Raw genomic sequence first — 21,841 nt, 5'->3', positions numbered from 1 at the left:
GAATCACGGCCACACTCCCATGTGTCAGGTTGGCTTTATTCTAGCGTCACTTGTGCATTCCTACTCGTGACAGGAGGTTTGGGAACTTGGATACATGAGACAAATGGGAAGATTTTCTTTCCAAAGAAAACAAGAATAAAAATACAGATCTACACCAGGCCCGACAGCAGCCCCTGGGGGACACAGTGACCTGGGGACAGCAAGGAGGAGACAAGGACAGAGCACAGGTATTGGCCTTTTGTCTGGAAAGCAGGAGGTGGGGAGAGGCAAATGCCCATACCCAGCTGGGTGGTGACAGGGACAGTGCCCAGTGCCAGGGAAGGGACATCGGAGCGTTCCCAGCAGCCGCCCGCGCGCTCTCTCCTGCAGCCATTGGAATGCTGGAAGCTTCCAAGGCCTCACCAGCTCTGCTCTGCTCACCCACACATCCCGGGTGTGCACGGACATGGATACAGCCACCTGCACCATGCCCTGCGGATCCCACTCCCACTGGAGGCCCACACCCCTCTCTGGCAGCCCCCCTTCCCACGGCATTCCTGGGGAGCAGCCCACGCTGTGGGGCCGGGCACACACACAGCCACGCACACACAGGAGGCTCCATGGATCACTGAACCCTGATGAAGTGGCAGGAAGAGCCTCCCCCTGACCCTTCTTCCCAAACAGCACACAATTAGAAACCAAAAATCCTACTGGAGAGTCCTGGAAGCAATTTGGAGTGTGAAATCCTCAAGGCTGCTGACAGGAGAGACCGAGGTGGAGCCAGGTCACGGAGACCTCTGGAAAGAGAGGTGGCTATGGAGCTGGGAAGGAGGCAGGTGTTCCATGTGGTGGGCTGTGAGGGGTCCAGGCTGGATCCGGATCCCACAGGGCGAGTCCTGGCACAGTGCCAGCCCCTGGGTGCAGCACCAGTTCCGAGGGAGAGTGGCTGGAGCCTGGCTCTCCGTGGCTGGGGCGGGAGCCGGGTCAGTCCAGCCCCAGGTCCGAGTCGGAGGACGAGCGCTCGTCGGCGATGTTGCGGATGGCGTTCTCCATGGGCGCCAGGTTGCCGCTCGGAGTGATGCCCATGGGCTGGATCACCTTCTCCCTGCAGCCGGGAGGAGAGGGGAAAGGTAAGGCAGAGCTGCAGCAGAACACGGGAACAGACCAGGAATACAGCAGGAACGTGGGGCTTGTGGAAATGGCCTGGAACACCCCCGGCACCACTAAAGATCCCTTCTGAGAAGTGGGGACAGCCCTAAAACTTCCAGCATGGCAAAGCAATGGCTTGAAAGCACAATCCTATTTCCTGGAATAGGCTACTTTCTAGAGTCCTGTTCTGTGTGGTTCAGGATTCCCAGAGGAAGACTGGCACTGGTGTCCATGTTCCTCTCCCTCCAACACACGAGGGAGTTACTTCCCTCCTACTCTTGAAAGCCTGAACTCACTTGGGCTCCTCTAGGTCAAAGATGACTGGAGAAAGCACTCCAACAGGGAAAGTGGCTGGTGGCACTGGCTGCCATCTGTCCCCCTGCCTGTCTGCAAAATGCTGCTTCCCCTGAGCAGCATTGCCAGGACAGAGGCTGCTGTCCTTCCCAAGCACCTGGACAAAGATGGGGAGCAGCAGGGGCTTGGGAACAGTGCAGGCACAGCTAGGAAATCCACAGTGACCCTTCATGCCAAAGCTGGAGGAGCTGGAAGTGCTTCCCTTGCACATCATAAGGCCATGAGAGAATGAATTCTGAGAGAATGAATTCATGCTGAGAGAAGAATTTCCCCACATATCCCCTGCCACTCCCTCTCCTTGATCCCTTCAGGCCTTGGAAACACAACCAAAGGAAGGTTTGTGACAGATGTAACCCCCCCAACATGCACCATGTCCCAGTACCTGGACAACTTGTCAAACATATTGACCAATTTCATGGCTTCATGCTCCTTCTGCTCCTCTGTCATCCCTTCCATGGGGTTGGGCAGCTTCTCCTCCACGCGTCCTGTCACAGGGTTGATGCTGCAGAGAGAGCAGTGAGGCCGGGGCTCAGGAGGGGGACAGCAGGTGACAAAGGGCTGTTTGGAATCCTTCTGAGCCTCATGGAGCAGAGGAATGGCACAGCAGGACTGGCTGTCACCACTGCTGGTGCCCTGAGCCCCAAGTGCCATCACAGTGCTACTAGGGCTTCTGACCTACATCCTTACAAACACCTCCCTTTTCTCTAACATCCCCTTCTGCCAATGCCACAGTGCCACTGGAAATGAGGTACATGAGGGCAGGTGACATTTCCTCCCTCGCCTCAAGGCAGGAGGCAAAAGGTAATGGAGAAAATCCCAACAAACCCAACAGGCAGGGACAGGTGTGTGTGTGGTACACATGGGTAGGCACAGGCCTGGACCCCCCACCCTCAAGATACCACCCACTGCAGAGGAAAGGAAAGGGAAAGAAAAAAAAAAGAGGGAAGGGAAAAAGAAAGTGAGGGAAGGGAAAAAGAGGAACCCGCTGGGTATAGCAACACTGAGCTCTGGAGAGAGATAGGAAAAACAGGCACTTCCACCCCTGCTGCATGTGGAAGAGCAGAACAGGGAGATGGCAGGAGGTGCATGAAAAGGGATAAAGCAGTAGCAGGAGGAAGGTGTGGGAGAAGGGGAGCTCTAGAGGAGGAGCAGATCTCTTTACTTGGGCTTTGCCTCTTTGTACTCCTCTGTGTCCGTGTCTTCATCCTCAGAGTACTCCCCCTCTTCCCGGCCACCGGCCATGAGACCCCGTGCTGCCAGCAGCCCTGCGGCGTTCCCGTAGCCCGTGTACTTCACAAACCGGGACACTGCCGGGAGAAGGGACAGAAACCACCCTGTGCTCCCCTCCTGCCTCCAGCCCCGTGTTCCCAGCAGCACCATTGTGCCGTGTCTCCAGGCCATGGAGACACAGAGATGCTGACAGGGAGCAAGGCCCATGTGTGGGAGCTGAACGTGGGCCAGGCCGTGTGCAGGGTACTGGGGTGTCCTCCAGCACAGCTCGTCCCTCACCGCTGGCCTGAGAGGCACCAGCTCCTTCCCACAGAGCTCCTGGAGCTCTCCCCTTTTCCCCACTCAGCAGGGCGGTCCCAAGGGAAGGCAGAAGCCCTGCAGAGGGTCCCAATCCCAGGGTCTCCTTGTGGAAGCCCCCCAGGACTCACCGCTCTCCTTGCAGAGCACGAAGAGGAACTCGGCGGCGCAGTGCTTGACGTCGGTGTCGATGTGCGTCATGAGCCTCACCAGCTTGTTCCGCAGGGAATTCCCCACCTCTGGCCGGTTCCGCACGTCTCGCAGCGGCGGCAGCACCTGCAGGGCCACAGTGAGGGTGACAGGTCACTGTGGGTACCAAAGGCCCTCAGCCACCCACAGCAGAGGTGTCTGGTGGCCACAAGCAGGGTTTTGCTCGCCTTCCCTCCCCTCAGGGCAGCAGCCCTGGATGTGGGGCTGAGCGCAGCATACCCTGGCCTTCAGGAACTTCCTGGTCTGCCGGTGGACTCGGGCACTCTCTGTCAGCAGGTTCAGCACAGGGGTCAAGCTCTCCTTCAGCTTGTGGCCCTGCAGAAACATCCCCATTAGGAGCAGCACGTCAGTCATGCTGAGCTCAGCTTGCCTGGCTCATGCTGGAAAACACGAGCACAGACCATCAGGGAGACGGATGGACATGGAGTTTCCCAACCTCTGCCACAAGCATTAGTGCCTCCTTCCTCCCCACAGGCAGTGCCAGAAATATTTGGGCAGGGCATCCAGGGCAGAGAAATGCAGTGGTAAAATGTGGAGGCCCTTTGCAACAGCTCCAGAGGCTGAAAACTGTAGTCAGCTTGAAAATAACATGAACTCAGGTTTCCAGAATCGCCCACTGGATCACTGCTGAGTGAAACAGAGCTAATTTGTCAATCACCCAGTTAATTATCAGCTAATTATCCACTGTTCCACCGATCTCACTGCCTGCAGCCCTCAAAGCAACAGCAGTCACCTTGCCAGTTCAGGGATGTTAGTTTAATCCCACCAACCACAGCTCTGCCAAAAGCTGTCCCTCCTACAAAGGGCTAACTTCAAAGCAAGTGTGCTGCTCCCACCAGGCTCTTCCAGGCTGAGGGAAAGGTGCTCTGGACCTGTGTGGGAACCCAATTAGATGGGACTGCATTCCTGAGACTGAGAGAATAAACCTGAAGCCCTTGGGAGGCGGGGTGCTGAAGGGATGCTAATAGAGTCATCCCAGAATAGGCAGGACCTTAGACTTACAAGGTCAAAACCCTTTCCTGTGGCCGTGATTGGACCTTTGCTCTCAGATATCCCTTTACATTGTGAAGCTCACGATGTCCCCTGGTCTTTGGAAGGAGCCCCTGGGACCACACGGTCTCTGTACGAACATTAAAATCTATTCTGGGCACTCCATCGTACCCATCCCTCAATTTTGCCACGTCAGCCCGGCCGGATCAGTCCCAGGTCACAGCGAGCCGACTGTGCCTGTGGGGAGCACAGCCTGTGTGGGAAGAAGAAGCAGCACTCACCCTGTCCAGGCGCCGCTCCAGGAAGTCCAGGAGGATGCTGACCGCATCCATGTTGACACCCATGTACTCCAGCGAGCCTGGCCGCACTTTGGGAGTCAGGAGCACATCCAGACACTTCAGGGGCAGGTTGCCCAGCAGGTTGACCGTGTGGCTGCACGGGTGAAAAAGAGAAGTGAACACAGAGTGATGGAGCTTTGCTCACAGAAGTTCTTCAGCTCTGCAGAAATGAAGGCCTGTCATTAACTTGCAGGAGCATGAGAACCCTGTGATCTGAGTTTTCCTCGAGCATCTCAAGCTCATCACACCACTGAAAGGGGATAACTTAAGATGCTTTTTGGACAGCAAACTATATGCTCAGAGTCCAAAGTGACATCTGAGAACCCACAGATCTTAACAGGGAGTTAAGCAGGACCAGTCTGTGTGGTCCAAGGTCTGTCTTGAGTCTCCTGTGTCGCTCCTAATCCTGATGTTCCATGCCAGCACTGCTTGGAATCCCCCTATGTATTCTTGGGGACAGGGTGGTGTCACCTGAAACCCCTGCACCAATAATGCTTGGCAACATGACACAGCCAATTTCTCAGCATGGCTTAAGACTAATTAAGGCCACCTCATGGACATTTTAAAGCAGCACACTTCTCTGGCCAGTTGCCCACTGACGTGGATGTCACTGTTGGGACAGCGTGACACAGGACACGGAAGAGGATCTCCGGGGCCAGGAGGCCATGGCTTTCCCACATAGCATTCCCAGGGCAGGAAAGGCTGTTTCTGAGTTCCAGCAGCATGAGGGATCCCCAGGCTAAACCCAGGAGCTGCTGGTCAGCACGGTCCCTCCCAATCCCCCAAGGTCAGGCAGGATGTGCCTGGGGGAGCTGGTGAAGCTCCAGGTGAAGCTCTTCCCAACACAGACCTGTGGAACTCCTCAGTGCGGTCCTCGCCATCGGCAGAGATCATGAGGCAGTGGCGCAGGAGGGCACCCAAGTGCCTGTACAAAGCAGCATCTTCCTGGCCCCAACATGGAGAAAGGAACACATTGATCAGCAAAGGGGATCCCACACATCCCAGAGCCTATCCCCCACTCCAGCAGCCTGATCATGGACTGCAGGGCATTCCAGGGGAAGCAGACTCTCAATTCTCCATTTGGGAATGCTCCAAAAGCACAGGCAAAGTAAGGAATAATACTGCACTGGACAGAGACATCTCCCAAGGACACCTGAGACCCTGAGGGTGCACAAGGACCAGTCTGGGACATGAGAAAATGAAAGGGAGAAGAAAACCTGCACAGCCAGAGCCCAGAGACACATGGATACCAAAGGCCCAAGGAACTCACCTCATCCACCTCCCTCTTGCTGGAATCAAAGGTGATGTTGAAGAGCACTTTGAGGATCTCCATGGCTCGCTCCGTCTCCTGCCGAGGCAAAGGTGGGAGAAGTCCCTCCTCAGTGGCGACTTCGTAGGGGTCCAACCACTTGACCCCGAGGGTCAGCTCCAGGGTGTCTGTCATGAGGCTGATTCCCCGGAGCTCCTGGGCGAGCTGCTGCCGGATGTCCACCCTGAGGGCTGTCAGCAGGAACAGCAGGCGCAGGTCAAAGAACTTGATGTCGTGAGGAAGACTCCGCTCGTTGTAGAGCTTGATGCGCCGGGCCAGCCCCACCACCATCCGCCCCTCTGCCATCAGCTCCTGCGCCATGGCGCTGCTAAACACAATGTTGCACAGGCATTTCAGGGATTCCAGGATTACATCCAAGTCTGGGACCTCCCGGATGAGTTCCTCTGAGTAATCGATGCCCGCGTGCCTGGAGAGGGTCTTCAGGCCTTCTTTGGTGGTGAAAGGGTCGAGGCAGTGCTTGTCCCGGGACAGGATGCGGATGCTCTCCAGGCAGGTGACCTGGCAGGATGGCTGCAGCTCCCTCTCCAAGAACTTGATCAGCAGCTGGGCCATTTTCTGTGCAGTTGGAAACAAGCAATTCTGTGGACACTGACACTTCCCAGTGCTCCCTACAGCCCTGGCATGCTCTGCCCTGGACAACAGCAGCATCACCCGGGCCTGCTCAGGTGTGCATTCAGCAGCGCTCAGGAAGTGCCTGGCTCTGGCATTGACCCTGACCAGTTTGGGCAAGAACAACCAGGAAAAAATGTCTTGCAGAGAGTATTGGGTGCAAAGGGAGAGCACAAACAGGTCACTGTTGTAGCTCTGCCCTAGTGAGGATGGTTCAGGCTGACAGGGCTGACCTGCCCACTGCACAAGGGAGGGACACAGGACCCAAGGGAGGTGAGGAGAGCACCTGATGCCTTGGGAAAAGAGGTGAAGAGACCTCAGGAGATTCAAATAAGCAGCATCTCCTTAATTTCAGTGCTGTCTGGAGACCTACTGGCCCAGATCTTCCATGGGTACAGACTGGCAGAGCCCCACTAACACAATTCACAGGAGCTGCAAAGCTTATGGGGAATGGTGAGCACAGGTAAGGCCTCACAGACACCAGCAACTCAGGCTGAACTACATGTGGCAGCACTTCACATCACACCAGGAACCCACACACACTCACCAGAGCCCACCAGACCTCAAACACAACACAGCTCAGAGCACAGGTCTTTCTGTGATGTTACAACAGTGAAAGAACCCAAAAAATGAGGTTTGTAACTGGCTTAACAGCCCCATTGGTTACACTACAAAATAATCAGAGAATCATTAAGGTTGTAATCATTAATCATAATCATTACTCATTAATCATAATCACCCAGGTTGGAAAAGATGACCATCCAAGACCATCAAGTCCAACCTGTGACCAATCAGCACCTTCACAACCAGACCAGAGCACGGAATGCCAGTCATTCCTTGAATACTTCCAGAGATGGATGATGACTACACCACCTCCCTGGGCAGCCCCTTCCAATGCCTGACCACCCTTTCCAAGAAGAAATTCCTTCTGATATCCAACCTGACTCACCCCTAGTGAAATGAAACTACTGAGGGAAGTAGTGAAGAAAAACTGAACTTCAGTCCTTAACGTGAGGCTCATGGTGCGCCCCACACTCACATCCTGCGGAAATGATGAAGTACAGCTGTTCCTCTTCTCCTTCCTCACAGGGACACAGTTTCAGATCCAGTCCCAGCAACCAAAGCCTCAAGCTGACTCAGGGGAAAGAGATCTGGGGGTGCGTGCCTGAAGCTGAACCATCTGAACACCCAAGCACCAGGAAGTAGTGGTGATGTTCATCTCATATTTCATGGCATACACCCTGAAAGTGGGACAATGTACCTGAAGCCACGTCCTGGGTGACTGTCCCAGCTCAAACAGCGGGTCAGTGCAAGGCAAAGAGCTCGGATCTCATCAGATCCAGTTCCACATTTCAGGCTGTGCCTGGAACGCTCCATGTGCCAGCAGCTGGCCCTGGCACAGCCAAAGGAGGTCCTGCTCTCCAGCCGGGGTGCCTGGCCTGCACCTGCTGTGCTAACACAGGCATTGGCACCATCCACCAGTGAACTGACCACAGAACTGAGCCAGCTGGAAAATAACCCAGGGAAAACAGTCATTCTTATGGCAGAAGAGCCAGGCTGAGGCCTGCCCTGGCACAAAGAGGTGCAGGAGCAGGAATGAGCAGGCAGAGTGTTCCTTCCCTCCAAGTGCCAGATTACACCAGCTCAAAGGATTTGCTAATACACAGCTCCTGGCAAATCCCACTGCTGGCTCCCAGCAGAGCCCCTCACCCTCCCCAGGAGCCAGCACTGCTGTGATCCCTGTCCAGAGGCACCAGAGATCACATCCATGGCTGGGACTATATGGATCAGGGAACCATTACTAGTGTCAGATGGATGCCAACCCTTATCCAAAACCACCAACTACTGATGGAAAAAACAGAGCCAGTCACTCCAGGCACACCATTCCCTAGCCAAGTTAATGGAAAACTCTCATTTCCTTTCTTGTGGGAGCTGCTTGCCAAGCCCAGCTGGACATGAGTACAGAGCAGCAGATTTACACACTGACCAGAGGACAGCAAGCAGCATGTACCTACCTTCCTCTCTTCCTGCTCCTCATCCTCAAAGATGAAGCACTGAGATTTCTGTGGGAAAAACAAAATCAGTCATAAAAAGGAATAGGTTAAAACTCCATGGGACCAGGGCAGAGCCATTCAGCTGGAAAGCAGTGGGTCCAAAATGTGCTGCAACAGCAAACACACAGTTTGTCTTGACAAGACCCCCCCACATTATGGGCATCACCCCTGGATCCACAGCACCAGTGGAATGCCACAGGCCAGCTGACAGATGGATTTAGTTTATATACTGCAGCAGCACAGTGAGTATTCATCTCAATCCCAATATCCCATAAGAGCCGGTAATTCCCCTGCTCAGCAATGCCACTGAGCTGTGCCTACACGTCTCCCCTTGATATTTATTATTCCTTCTCCTGACCAAAAGAAGTCCTGTCTCCTTGGTACATGGGAATGGATCCTCGTGGTTATCCAGGTTGTTCTTTAAACACAAGGGACTTGATCTCCACACTCCATCCTGTCCTCATGCTAAGAAACACTGATGATCTCCATTCACTGTATTTCTCTTGCTATTCATTTTGTTTGTTCTTCACTGATAGTCTCCTTCCTGACCAAACCTGCTCCCATAGAACTGGAGAGCATGGGAGATCCCCAGGTGCCTGGGGAGAAGCAGCACTTTCCAGTGACTGTGGCAATCCCTGTTCATACCAAGAGAGTGTTTGATCCCAGCTTGGAGAATGAAAATGCTTAAAATCTATAAAACACTGATCATGTGTGTGCAGTCACCAAGAGCCCAGGGATGGAACTGGTTCTGTCCCACCTGGAAGCAGCGATGGACACAGTGCCTCGAGCAGCCCCAGGTGTGAGGGCAGGACAGGTGTCCTTCAGCCAGGCTGTGTGTGAGCTCCAAGAGCTGATCCATCCACATCACCAGGAGCTGATGGCTCAGTCCTGGCACTGCCGTGTTCCACAAGCAGGCTGCTTGTTCTTCCCTCAGAACATCCTCTCTTCAGGCTGTAATCCCATTTGGGGATATTTTGGCCACACCTGGGGTTTTGCTTTAGCTGTAGTTTATTCCCAGCAAGCAAAATCTGTGTGCACAACAGTGAATTAAAATAAATCCACAGGAAAAGGATACAGAACCATCAGTCTTGTGGCAGAAGCAATGCCAAGCCATGCCAGGTTTATCTGCCATTTCATAATCCTCTTTGACTGCTCCATTTCCTCCAGATGGGCCAGCAACCCCAGTGGTTCCAGTTCCCTGGGCCCGATACCACAGGAAGGACCCAGCTGGGGGAATCCAACAGGAAATATTGTGGTTTGGGGGCACACAGACACTGCACTCCAAGGATGCCAGTGCTGCACCTGCTGCTGGTGCTGTTAATCCTCAGTGCTGTCCTTAACAGACACCTGCTCCTTCTTGGCCAGTGTCTCCCCGTTCCAAATCCGACTGTTAGGAATAGTTCCACACACTCTCTCTCACACACTCTTGCAAAATATTCCTCAGGTTTTCCCTTTGCTGGCTTCCACCTACTCCAGCCTGGTGCAGAGTGAGTCAGAGTGATCTACAGGGCCAGCCCTTCCCAGGGGAAACCTCCAAAGGAAATTTCCCTGACAACCAGAGCCTGTTTCAAACAGGATTTCACAGAGCCATAGAATATCCTGAGCTGGAAGGAACCCACAGGATCCATTCAGCCCAACTCCTGGCCCTGCACAGACATCACAACAATCCCACCCTGTGCCTGAAAGCGTTGTCCAAATGCTCCTGGAGCTCTGGCAGCCTTGGGGCTGTGCCCATTCCCTGGGGAGCCTGTTCTGTGCTCTTCTCTGGGGGAAGAACCTTTTCCTAATATCCAACCTAAACCTCTCCAGCTGTTCCCTTGGGTCCTGTTACTGGTCACAGAGAGCAGAGATTCGAGCTGCCCCTCCACTGCCCCTCAGGAGGAAGCTGTAAATGGCTGAGGTCTCCCCTCACTCTCCTTTCTCCAAGCAGAGATTTGCCACCATGGATAACCTTTTCCTACTTTAAGGCTAGAAACACTCCCATCTCTGCTTCCAGATCATTGGGGTTTGATAGTCTATATTCATTATTTACTGCTTTCAGAGCCGTGCCCATATGAGATCCCAGCAGCCACCTGTAATCATCTTTGACTTGCAAATCCTAACATCGCTTCACCTGCAGCTCTTCCCTGGACTCTCTCAGCACCTCCAAAACTGCCTCAACATAAAAGCTCCTCCTACTCAGTCCTCACACTGACTCTTATTTCCCAGCCAGGTTTTACTTTGGATCTGGATAATAATTTCTTTTAGGAGTCCCTGAGCTGAGGGAGGGGTTGATGCTCACTCACCTCTTGGTTGTAGACCTGGAGCACCTTGAGAACCGTGTCCTGCTCCCCGCTTTCCAGCGTGGATACCACAGCCTGGAGATCCATTATCCCAACAGCTCAGCTACAGCACAACCTGGAGGAAGGCAAGCGAGGGGATTTCCAGGGTGATGGAAAAGCAGCTCGGCACACAGATCTCTGAGAGGGAAGAGAGAAAGGGGTGGAGAGAGCAAGGAGGGAAAAAAATGCAACACAAAAAAATGCCGAGTGATATTGCTCACACTGCTGCATCCATAAAAGTGGAGCAGATGGATAACCCGAGCAAAGCCAGCAGCCAGCTTCCTCTCTCTCTTCTGCTAATCCTCTTCTTCCTCGCTTTGCTTTTCAATGTTTAATATATGCCCTCCCAGGAAAGCACTCAGGGAAAACCTTCCCCCCAGCAGCTGGGGATTAACGTGGAGCAGATAACAGCAGCTCCCTGAAATAGCTCCCTGCCTCCTCCTCCTCCTCCTCCCCGCCTGCCCTGATTTCTGCTGCCGCACAGGGGGATAAATAACAAATAAAGCCAGAAAAATTCCCGTGGAGTGACAAGGGATGGAGCGGCGAGGCAGCCAGGCGGGAAAGCATCCTCCGGCTCCAGGCGGGGCTACCTTGGCAGGTGGTGGGAAGCAGACCGAGGAGGGTTTGGTGGCGGGTTGGATTATGGCCGATCCCTGCAGGAGCGGCCAAAAGGCGAGTCCGGAGCCGGCCGGCCCCCGGGAGAGGATGTCCCTGCCGACAATGCCAGCGAGCAGATGCGCAGCACCGCGGGGTTATTTTGGACACGGCAGCGGTTTAGCGGCTCACGGAGCCACGCGAGCCCACGGTGCTGGGACGTGACTCCCAGTGGGGGGAAACCCAGCAGATCTGGACTCGGACATGTGTTCGGCTTCGGTGCTGCCACGAGGGTGAGGCTGAGCTGGTTACACCAACCTCAACAAACCGAGACCCCAGGCCCAGAGCCCCCGTGGTTTGGAATCACACTCCTGCCCACGCAGCCCCAGAGGGGACCAAAAGAGGCAGATCCTGCATTTTGGAAGGCAGAAAGCTGCGGAGACAGGAGGCTGGGCTGGCTCGGGGCAGGGACACAGCATCCCCAAGCACAGGGGCTGGGATGGAGGGGATCCACCTCTGCTTTTGGGGGGATGACATGAACCAATGTATCACTGGGCATATCCCCCTTTTCCCTATTTCTACTGGCTCCTCACACTGCCACCTCCTTCCCCCACCTTTTGGGTAAATTCCAAACCCTATTTTTTATCCCCAAAACCCTATTTATGTCCCTAAACCCCCACTTTCCCCCCCAAACCTCTATTTTTGTCCCAAACCCAAATTTTTTTCCCCAAAACCTCTATTTTTTCCCTCCAAACCCCTAATTATTTCCCTAAAACTTCTTTTAATCCCCAGACCCCTATTCTTATCCCCAAACCCCTGTATTTGTCCCCAATCCCTCCCTTTTCTGTCCCCAATCCCCGATTTTCTCCCCGAGCCCCCTGTCCCGCCCCTGTGCCCGGGCAGGGCTCTGGCCGTACCTGCGGCCCGGGATCCCTCGGGAGGGAGTTCCAGCCCTTCCGCCCCGGCCCGGGCGAGCGGCCCGAGGGTCCCGGTGCCGGGGGGAAGGAGGGGAAGGAGGGGAAGGAGGAGGAGGAAGAGCGGGCGGACATTTCGTGGCGGCTCCGCCCGGCGGGGCGGGACGGGCCGGGGCAGCCATGGCGGAGCGGGGCCGAGGTGAGGGGACAAGGGACAGCGACAGGGAGAGGTTTGGGGGGCAGAAGGGGCTGGAGCGGCCCAGAGGGAGGAGGAGCTCCCGATCCCGCTGAACCCCACGGGGCCTCTTGCAGTGCCCCGATTTTCCTCCTATAGCCCGGGAATAGCCCCCCCCCATAAGCCCTAATTGCTCACCTGGGCCCTTTTTGGGATCCTCGGCTGCCCCCCTCCAAACCCCTAATCGTCCCCTTGAACCTCTAAGCGCCCCCCATATATCCTAAGTACCCCTTTGAGCCCCCAGCTGCCCCCATAGCCCCTAATTGCCCCGGAACTCCTAATCCCACCCCCCCGGACCCCCAGCTGCCCCACAATGGGGGGCAATGCCGAGAGACCCCAACACAGCCGAGGGGCAAAGGGCCACGGATTTGCCGGGTTTCACCCAAATCTCATCCCTGGATGTCACCGGCCGTGGAACCCCCACAGCTGCTGCTGGGCTGTGGTGGCAATTCAGGGTACAAGTCTGGGTTCTTCCCCTGGCCAGTTTTGGGGAAGTCTGGGGTGTTTTGGTCACATTTTCGAAGGGTTCCATGAGAGGAGGGGCTGTGACGGGAACAGAGCTGTGCCATGGCAGGGCAGGGATGATGTGTGCTCCTCGTTCTTCTCCCCAGGGCAGAGTCCGAGCTCCATGGAGGACCTGCTGGATGTGGAGAACAAGCGGATGGCCGACAGCCTGGCCAGCAAGGTCACCAGGCTGAAGTCGGTGAGTGCCGAGGTCACATCAGGTGTTGAGGTGAAGAACAGGCTCAGATTATCTGTGAATCCACGGAACCATGGAAAGGTTTGGGTTGGAAAGGACCTTAAGGCTCATCCACTCCCACTCCTTCCCATGGGCAGGGACACCTTCCACTAGACCAGGTTGCTCCAAGCCCTGTCCGACCTGAACACAGAGGTGTTGCTAAGCTCAGCTCCTTGGGGGAAAAATTAATGAAAAAAAAGGCAGGTAGATTAATTTTGGAAAATACCTGTGTCTCTATGTAACTGTTCTTAAAGCTGGTTTGCTCCCATTAACATCAAACACTTTGATTTAGAGCTTTAAACTTTAAATTATCATTAAAAATTTCATGCAAACTATGAAAGAAGTCAATGACTCACCGTGTAAAAGGGCAGACTGAATTCCTGCCATTGTGTCCCAGGGTTTAAACTCCCCTCTCCACCTGGCAGATTTAGACAGTCAGGCTTTATTTTCAGAGCTGGAAAAGTTCACCTGCCTGACAGGGAAATGCAAATCAACTTCTTTTTTCCTGCACCAGACAAGCCCCTGTGTGTCTGTTGGAGCTGGGAAAGCAGCAGCTTCTTCAATAATTTGCATTTCAGATTTTAGAGGTTCTCTGGATATTAAAAGATCATTAATGTCCGTTTCCTGCCTTGCCCTGCAGCTGGCTCTGGATATTGACAAGGATGCTGAGGAGCAGAACCGCTACCTGGATGGCATGGTAGGGACCTGGGAAATGGGACACAGGGCTTTCTGTTCAAATCAGGGAATTGGGATGAGAGGTGGGATGGCAAAAGCCCTTAAGGAAGAATCCCTAAATCAGCGCCGGGATTGTTGGGGTGTCCTGTACAGGGCCTGGATTTGGACTGGCTCATCCTTCTGAGTCCCTCCAATTCAGGATATTCCATGATTCTGCAACGCCTCCAGCGTGTCTTTTCCCGCCAGGACTCGGATTTCCTGAGCGTGACGGGGCTGCTGACGGGCAGCGTGAAGCGCTTCTCCGGCATGGCGCGCTCCGGCCGGGACAACCGCCGGCTGCTCCTTGCCGTGTCCGTGGCGCTCATCCTCATCTTCTTCATCCTCTACTACCTGGTGTCCCGGGCAGGGAGCTGAGCCCAGGCTGGGAGGTGTCACAGGGCCCTGAGCAGGGCAGGTGTCACAGGCCAGCCCCACCATCCACAGACCTGTCCACACGTTTTCCAGAGGAGCCTCCAGACACACCTCCACCTTCCCAGTGACCTTTCCTCCCTCCAGCTCCTCGTCATCGCTCCGGCTGGGCCCAGACAGCTCTTCCAAAACAAGTTTGGTTCCAAAGGGATTTTCATGCCTAACATGATTTTGGGGTCATGGCTCAGGCTGTGACCTCTTGCCTTGTCCACATCCCGTGGGCTGTTTCTAAGGGCCACTTCCACATCACCTCCCTTACTGAAAACCAGGAACTGACAAATCCTGAGACTTGTGGATCCTGCATAACCCAGCTGAGCTTTGCGAGCTGTAGGATTTAGGATGCTGATTTATGGGGTTTGGGAGTACCAATGTGTGACTTACATTCCGTGTGGCCGCTCTCCATTTCCCTGGGACTTGTGGCCCATATTCCTGGGCTGAAAGGAAACCTGTGCTGCTTTCGGGTGGAATTAGCAACGGATCTGGGCCTGGATATACTCAGACTGTGACAGGGAAAAGATGCAGGGGAGCAGGACTCTGATTAAATCCTTGGTTGTCTTTATCATCCTTGTGGGCAAACTGGGCTTTACCCTGTGGGGAGGGCCACAGTCCATAACCACATGGGTTTGCACTTGAGTGGACCCTTCCAGAACTTTCCCACACATGTGCAAATTACGTTACTAAATCAGGGTAAAGAAATCTGGTGGCAGTTAATCATGCTTACTGTGGCACCCTGTTTTTAGAGCACTCTGGGGAGATATTGTGCCAATGAAGCTGAGGTTGAGGTGGAGTGGAATTCCCCCTGCAGCACTGTCAGGAGTCGGGGGGAATCAAGGAGGGATTTGCCGATTTGTTTATGAATTTAGAAGGTACAAAAGGAACCCCTGCCTTGCCTTGGGGGGGTGTCTTTGCTTATTTGCATTTCTCTTCTGTGACAGCTATTCCTCCTCCTCTGATTTAAATTCCCCAGCAAACCCTCCTCATGGATGGCTGGGTGTTCCTTTGCCTTCACCCTGTTCCCACCCGGAATTCCTTTGCCCTTGGGCTAACTCGGGTCTGCAGCTATGAAGGGAATGTTGTCCCATGTACCAAACTGCTCACCAAACACACACTGGCTGGATTAGGTGTGTTCTTTTCCACATGTGGGAAAAAGTGGTGCAGGGAGGGCAAGGAGAAGGGAGCCAGCAGGAACTTCCTCTGGCTCTTCCTGCTTTCCTGGTGCAACGTGGCAGCTCTGGGCTCTTTCCCTTGGGAAGAATCAGTGGCCTGTGATTCCCGGAGCAGGTGACTCCCGACAAAAGGCCCCTGGAGCAGCCCAGCCCTCACCCTGGTGGGGTTTATTTTGCCTTTCCTGCTGTAAATAAAGCTGATTTTAGACCTTTTAGCCCGAATGTTTGTTCCTTGTGCGAGGTGCAAGGTCGATCACCTGGTTGTACCTGTGGCCTCACAACCCAATTCCAGCATCATCCAGAGCCAGCCCAGGGCTGGAGGAGGACCCTCGGGTGGGGTGGGGGTCCTCAGGACCCCACCCGGTGTCATGGGGAGATGAGCATGGGGATGCACCGGGGCTGTGGGGACTCACGGGGACGACGGGGACTCACAGGGACACTCGGGAGGCCTGGGGACAGGTGGACACTGGGGAGAAGGGACAGTGGGAGACACGGGGGCAGGGTTGGGGGTGCCACCGGCCGGTCACCCCTCGAGGGTCGGTGTCTCCACCCATGTCTGCGTCCTCACGGGAGTCCTTGTGCCCGGGGCGCAGCAGGACACGGGCCTCGGCGGCTCCGTCCCCGTCGTCGCCGCCCCAGGCCCCGGTAACTGGGCCCCACCATGTCCGTGCGGCTTCCCATGTTGCCATGGCAACCGGCTGTCTCGCCGGAAGTGATGTAGAGGTCAGGAAGTGACTGCCGGGGCGGAAGCTGCGGCGCGATGGCGGCGGTGACGGCGGGGAGCGGGGCCGGGAGCGGGTCCGCAGGCAGCCCCGAGGCCGCCGGCGGAAGCACGGGGGGCAGCGGGTGGCGGCGTCCCCACGGGCCTCTCCAGCGCTACTATGGCCCGTCGACTGCCGAGGCGGCCGAGGCGGCCCCGGACCCCACCGACATCAACGGGCCCCACTTCGACCCGGAGGCGTTCATGACCAAGGTGACCAAGGAGATCTCTCCCGCGGGCACCCCCGCCTTGGCGAGGGCTCCGGGACTCCGATGGGCCCCGTGGGGGAACGTGTCGAGGGATCTCGGTGGGTGGCCCCGACCCTGGCGGGGGCGGGCCGCAGGGCCCCCACTGTCCTGAGGGGATCCCAGAAAGGGCCTCTTCGGGGACCTGATGGATGTATGTGCTTCCTATGGAGACTGATTCCGTGTGGGAATGGTACTGAGGTGTTCTGGAGCAGCTGGACTGGGGGCAGTTAGCGCTGCGCGGGGGGGATCCCTGGAGGGCAGGATCCCTCCTGGGAAACACTTCCATATCCCGGCAGGAATCCAGGGAGGACAGATAAGCTGCAGGGCAGCGGAGGGTCCCAGACTGACTGCAGAGGGCAGTGGATGATCTCGTTTAGGGGGCTCCAGAGGGGACCCTGGAGGGAACCAGGGGCAGATGTGCATCTGTTATCCCCTCAGGTGCGCAGCGAGTGCCCCCTGGGGCAGCTCCTGGCCCGCGAGGCTGCGCTGGGCCGGGAGATCCGCGCCCTGGACAGTGACATGCAGACCCTGCTCTACGAGAACTACAACAAGTTCATCTCTGCCACCGGTGAGATGTTCCCTCTGGAGCCTGCTGATGGCAGCTCTGGGAAACGGGAGTTTGGGGGTGTTCACTCTGGCAGCACTCACTGGGAAACTGCCCTGGGGAACGTGGTGGTTCACTCTGGAGACCAGTGACAGCCACTCCAGTAAGCAGCCTTCTCTGGGGGTTATGGTTGTGCTGTGTTATTCCTGGGCGGGCCGGGGGGGTCCCGGGCAGCCGAGGGACTCAGCCCTTGACTTGTGTTCCCCAGACACCATCCGGAAGATGAAGGTGGATTTCCGGCACATGGAGGCAGAGATGGATGATCTGGCGGCCAACATGGCGGCCATCAGCGCCTCGAGTGCCCGCGTCAGCGCCGCGCTGCAGGACCGGCACCGCCGCGGCGCCCAGCTGGCCGGTACGGAGCGGGGCCAGCCAGGGGGCAGATCCAGGGGGATTAATTGGGATGAATCGTGTGGGGGGAAAGGGCAGATCTAGGGGTGGGTGTTCCCCATGGGGGGCAGATCCAGCGGATGATCCCACCCCCCCTGTCTCATCCTGCTCCATTTGTGTCCCCACCCTTTTCCCCCACCCCTGACCTTGTGTCCCTGCAGGGGTGCAGGCTCTGCTGCGGAAGCTGCAGGCGCTGGTGGAGGTGCCGGGGCGGCTGCGGTGCTGGGCGGGGACGGAGCCCGCCCGTGCCCTGCGCTGCCACGCCCGCGCCCGCGCCGTGCTGCGCCACTACCGCCACCTGCCCTCCTTCCGCGCCATCGAGGACGAGAGCCACGCCATCATGGCTGACCTGGCCCAGCGCCTCCGCACACGCCTCCGGTGCGTTCACTCTGGAGCCCGCTGATGGCTTTGGGGGGGGTGTTCCCTCTGGAGTCTTAACTTCTATTGCTTATTCCCTGATTTCTGCCATGCCACTGGTAACCCCGGGCCATCCCAACCACCAGGGAGGAGACGCTGGATCCCAAGGAACTCACCGAGTGCGTGGAGATGCTGCTGCAGCTGGAGGAGCCGGCTGAGGAGCTGAGCGAGGAGTTCCTGAGCCAGGCGGGCACACGCCTCGAGGCCGAGCTGGCGGCGCTGGAGGCCGAGCTGCCCGCAGCCGATCCCTCGGGCACGGCCACCACGCCGCCGCCGCCCGCCTCCGACATCCTGGACTTTGTAGACCGCGGCAGCTCGGCCTTTGTGGGCATGCTGTGCCAGCTGGCCGGCTCGTACCGCGCGCTGTTTGGCGAGGACACGGGGCGCCTGGAGCCCTTCGCCTCCGCGCTGGCCACCCGCTACTTTGCGCTGCTGGAGCGGCGGCTGGCGCTGGAGCGCGGCCTGGGCGACACGTCCCTGCTGGTGCGGGCGCTCGACCGCTTCCACCGTCGGCTGCGCTCGCTGCTCGAGCTGCTGCCCGCGGGCGCCGACGCTGCCGCCGCGCTGATGGCCCGTGCCGCCCGCGAGCGTGTCGACCGCTACCTGCGCGCCCTGCAGACCTTCTTCCTGGGCTGCCTGGGTGACGTGCGCCAGGCGCTGGCTGCTCCTCGGCCCCCCGGTAAGGAGGGGCCCGGCCTCCCCGACCTGCTGGCCACGCTGGCCGCCTCTGTGCTGGGCCAGCTCAAGGCCGTGCTGGCCTACGTGCAGCTCTTCACTGCCAGGGACGTCGCCTTCGCCAGCCTGCCCTACTTCAAGGTGAGGCGCCGTGGGGTGGGGCACTGGACAGGCTGAGGGGGCCTGGAGGCATTTTGGGGGTTACTGGAGCAATCTATGGGTGGCACAGGGTAGGTTGGGGGTCACACAGGGCGGTTTGGAGCCCGTACAGGGAAGTTTGGGGGGTTTTGGGGTGTGACCCTCCCCCCATTTGTGGCACAGGGGGAGTTCTGTGTGACAGCAGTGCGTGAGGGACTGGTGGTGGCCTTCGTGCGCTGGCTGTGCCGCACCGCCCGTGGCTTCGCTGATGGCCCAGCTGAGCGGGGAGCTCCCGCTGCCCCTCCGGCCCTGCTGCTGCTCCTCGCCCGTCTCTGCCTGGACTATGAGAACTCCACCATAAGCTACATCCTCACCCTCACCGATGAACAGTTCCCACCCCAGGTGAACCCCCAAATGGCCCTAAGGAGATCCTGAATGTCCCTGAGGGATCTTCAGGGGGGCTCAGCATGACCTCAAGAGCCCCTGAAACCCCAAGGACATGTAAGAGGGGCAGTGATGCTGCTTCAGGCAGAGTGTCCCACCTGTCCCCAAAGTCGCTATACCCCCAGCACATCAGATGTAGAGTCACAGCAAGGGGAGGCATCTCCACATGTCCCCATGCCCCTCATATTCCCAGTGGTGACAGTGCTGCAGAGGAGCACTGATCCTGTGTGTGTCCCCCAGGACTCGGGGCCGGCGGTGACGCCGGGGCCGGCGCTGTGTGCGGAGGCGCGGGCGGCGGCGCAGCGGCTGCTGGACCACTACGTGCAGGTGCAGGGCGCGGCCGTGGCGCAGATGCTGCGCAAGAGCGTCGAGACGCGCGACTGGCTGGGCACCGTCGAGCCCCGCAACGTGCGCGCCGTCATGAAGCGCGTGGTGGAGGACATCACCGCCATCGATGTCCAGGTCAGGCTGACACCAGTGCCGAGGGGGTTGGACACCCCTGGAGGGGGGGTCCAAGGGGTTTTCCCAAGATCCCTGTGTGGCCCTTTGGGGATCCTGGAAGGGTGTGTGAGGGTCACAAAGACTTTGAGGGATGCTGGGTGGTTTGGGAGGTCCCAGGAGGGCGTTTTGGGTGCTGAGGGTGTGGTGCCACCCACAGGTGGGGCAGCTCTTCGAGGAGGGGGTGAGGCGGGCACAGAGCAGTGATTCCAGCCGACGTGCATTCTCCGTCTACAGCAGCTCGCGGGCACCTGGCCGCTATGCCCCCAGCTACACCCCCAGGTCAGCCCCGCCACCTCTGGGTCACCCTGGCAGACCCTGTGTCACTGCCTGGGCTGTCCAGCACCCCTGGGCTCCCTGACACTCCTCGAGTATCCACTGCATCTTCCCTGTCACCCTCTTTATGTCCCCAGACTGTTCCAATACCCTCCCACTATCTTGACAGCACTTAGCTCTCCCCATATCCCCAGACTTCCCTAATGATGATCCCCATTTGTCCCAGCAATCCCTGTGTTCCTTACAACTGTCCCAGAATCCCCTGGTGATCCCTATGGCCCTTGTGACTCAGTTGTCTCATCCCTCCATGTCCTGTGACCATCCTGACATTCCCCTGCTTTTCTGTCCCCAAAAGCATCCTTGCATCTTCTGACCCTCTCCATGGCCCCTAAAGGTTCCTGTGTCCATGTCCCCACATCCCTGGCTCTGTCAAGTCCCTGATGTCCCTGTGTCCATGTCCTCAGTGCCCCCATGGACACCCACCTGCTCAGCAACATCCAGAAGCTTTTCTCTGAGCGCATTGACATCTTCAGCCCTGTTGAATTCAATAAGGTGAGGTCATGGGGACAGCACCATGTCCTTCCTTAAACATCCCCAGAGGTGCCAAACTGCCCACCTTCCCACTAGCACATGTCCCTGGTGTCAGGGCTCAGGGGGTCCCTGGGAGCTGATGACCAGGACAAGGATGTCCCCAGTGTCCCCTGTCATAGGTGTCAGGACTCTGGTGGGAGGGGGATCTGTGTAGCGACCAGGCCAAGGGTGTCCATGTGCCACACATCCCCACGCTCGGGAGTTCCTTCAGGAGTAGCAGCCAGGACCAGGGACCCCACATCCTGTGTGGACATCAGTCCTATGCCCGTGTGCCATGTGTCCCCGCTGTCCCCTCTCACAGGTGTCGGTGCTGACGGGGATCATCAAGATCAGCCTGAAGACGCTGCTGGAGTGCGTGCGGCTGCGCACGCTGGGGCGTTTTGGGCTGCAGCAGGTGCAGGTGGACGGGCACTACCTGCAGCTCTACCTGTGGCGCTTCGCCTCCGACGAGCGCGTGGTGCAGGGGCTGCTGGATGAGGTGGCCGCCAGCGCTGCCCACCGCTGCCTTGACCCCGTCCCCATGGAGCACAGCGTCGTTGAGCTCATCTGCGAGCGTGGGTAGGATGAGGGACAGGGACGTGCCACACCTGGGGCCTCTTACACCTCTGGGAACAGACCTGGACCCTGTGAGTATATATGAGGATGCTTTGTGTGTCCTTCCCAACATGAGGACACCTTGCCACCACACCAGGTTACACCGTGTTGTTCAAACCCCCCTTCCCCACTGCCTCCCCAGCCCGGTGACACAGTGTCATCCCCCCACCTTGGTGACATCTTCTTGTGCCTGGAGACAGCCCCTTTGTCACTAATAAATTATGTGTGAATTGAATTGACTGTTGTGTCTCTGTGCCTGGGGGACAGGAGCTGGCCCTGCACACAGGGGCATCCTACCTGCAGCCAAGCTGACAGCACAGGGACAGAGGCTGGGCACTGAGCGATGTCCCCAGTGGACCCACAGCCACGATGGCCCCAACCCTTAAAAATCAGACACCAAAAGCCTCCATGGGTGCTAAAAAGAGCTGGGGAGCCCCCAGGGACACAGATTTTCCCTTACAGATCAGAAGTTCTCCACAGACAAGACATTCCTGCCTCAAGGAATCAGCACGGAAGAGACAGACTCCAAACCTTCCATTTCTGTAACAAAAAGC

At 57.2% G+C, this 21,841-nt stretch overlaps 3 protein-coding genes across 5 annotated transcripts; 2 read left to right on the top strand and 1 right to left on the bottom strand.

The window, feature by feature from the left end:
• Window positions 1-20: 20 nt before the first annotated feature.
• On the bottom strand, window positions 21-12,474 carry RIC8A (RIC8 guanine nucleotide exchange factor A). Of its 3 annotated transcripts, none has more exons than XM_005528987.3 (11): window positions 12,373-12,474; window positions 10,826-10,937; window positions 8,502-8,549; window positions 5,818-6,432; window positions 5,398-5,492; window positions 4,491-4,641; window positions 3,439-3,534; window positions 3,141-3,285; window positions 2,645-2,789; window positions 1,865-1,984; window positions 21-1,084 (listed from the first exon to the last, which is right to left on the bottom strand). In XM_005528987.3, the coding sequence occupies exons 2-11, from the start codon at window positions 10,907-10,909 to the stop codon at window positions 964-966; spliced, it is 1,620 nt and encodes a 539-aa protein (XP_005529044.2). In that variant the 5' UTR covers window positions 10,910-10,937; window positions 12,373-12,474; the 3' UTR covers window positions 21-963. The 3 variants fall into 3 exon arrangements, with proteins under 3 accessions (XP_005529044.2, XP_014113294.2, XP_087914050.1); XM_014257819.2 differs by having other exon boundaries at window positions 10,826-10,999; window positions 12,373-12,467; XM_088057924.1 differs by lacking the exon at window positions 12,373-12,474 and adding an exon at window positions 11,083-11,194.
• Window positions 12,475-12,515: 41 nt separating this feature from the next.
• On the top strand, window positions 12,516-15,867 carry BET1L (Bet1 golgi vesicular membrane trafficking protein like). The gene is made up of 4 exons (XM_005528988.3): window positions 12,516-12,568; window positions 13,216-13,307; window positions 13,984-14,040; window positions 14,265-15,867. The coding sequence occupies exons 1-4, from the start codon at window positions 12,550-12,552 to the stop codon at window positions 14,430-14,432; spliced, it is 336 nt and encodes a 111-aa protein (XP_005529045.1). The 5' UTR covers window positions 12,516-12,549; the 3' UTR covers window positions 14,433-15,867.
• A 530-nt stretch (window positions 15,868-16,397) lies between these two features.
• VPS51 (VPS51 subunit of GARP complex) lies at window positions 16,398-21,522 on the top strand. Its single transcript, XM_005528989.3, has 10 exons — window positions 16,398-16,625; window positions 17,099-17,228; window positions 17,473-17,619; window positions 17,816-18,032; window positions 18,158-18,887; window positions 19,068-19,286; window positions 19,569-19,790; window positions 19,987-20,108; window positions 20,567-20,654; window positions 20,995-21,522. The coding sequence occupies exons 1-10, from the start codon at window positions 16,413-16,415 to the stop codon at window positions 21,253-21,255; spliced, it is 2,349 nt and encodes a 782-aa protein (XP_005529046.2). The 5' UTR covers window positions 16,398-16,412; the 3' UTR covers window positions 21,256-21,522.
• Window positions 21,523-21,841: the final 319 nt, after the last annotated feature.

The sequence above is a fragment of the Pseudopodoces humilis genome, chromosome 7 (assembly GCF_049639895.1).
Source record: "Pseudopodoces humilis isolate 2021_Gansu_Grassland_sample_001 chromosome 7, ASM4963989v1, whole genome shotgun sequence".
Taxonomy (NCBI): domain Eukaryota; kingdom Metazoa; phylum Chordata; class Aves; order Passeriformes; family Paridae; genus Pseudopodoces; species Pseudopodoces humilis.
Note: the sequence above shows the minus strand (reverse complement) of the source record. Positions and strands in the feature narration are given on the sequence as shown.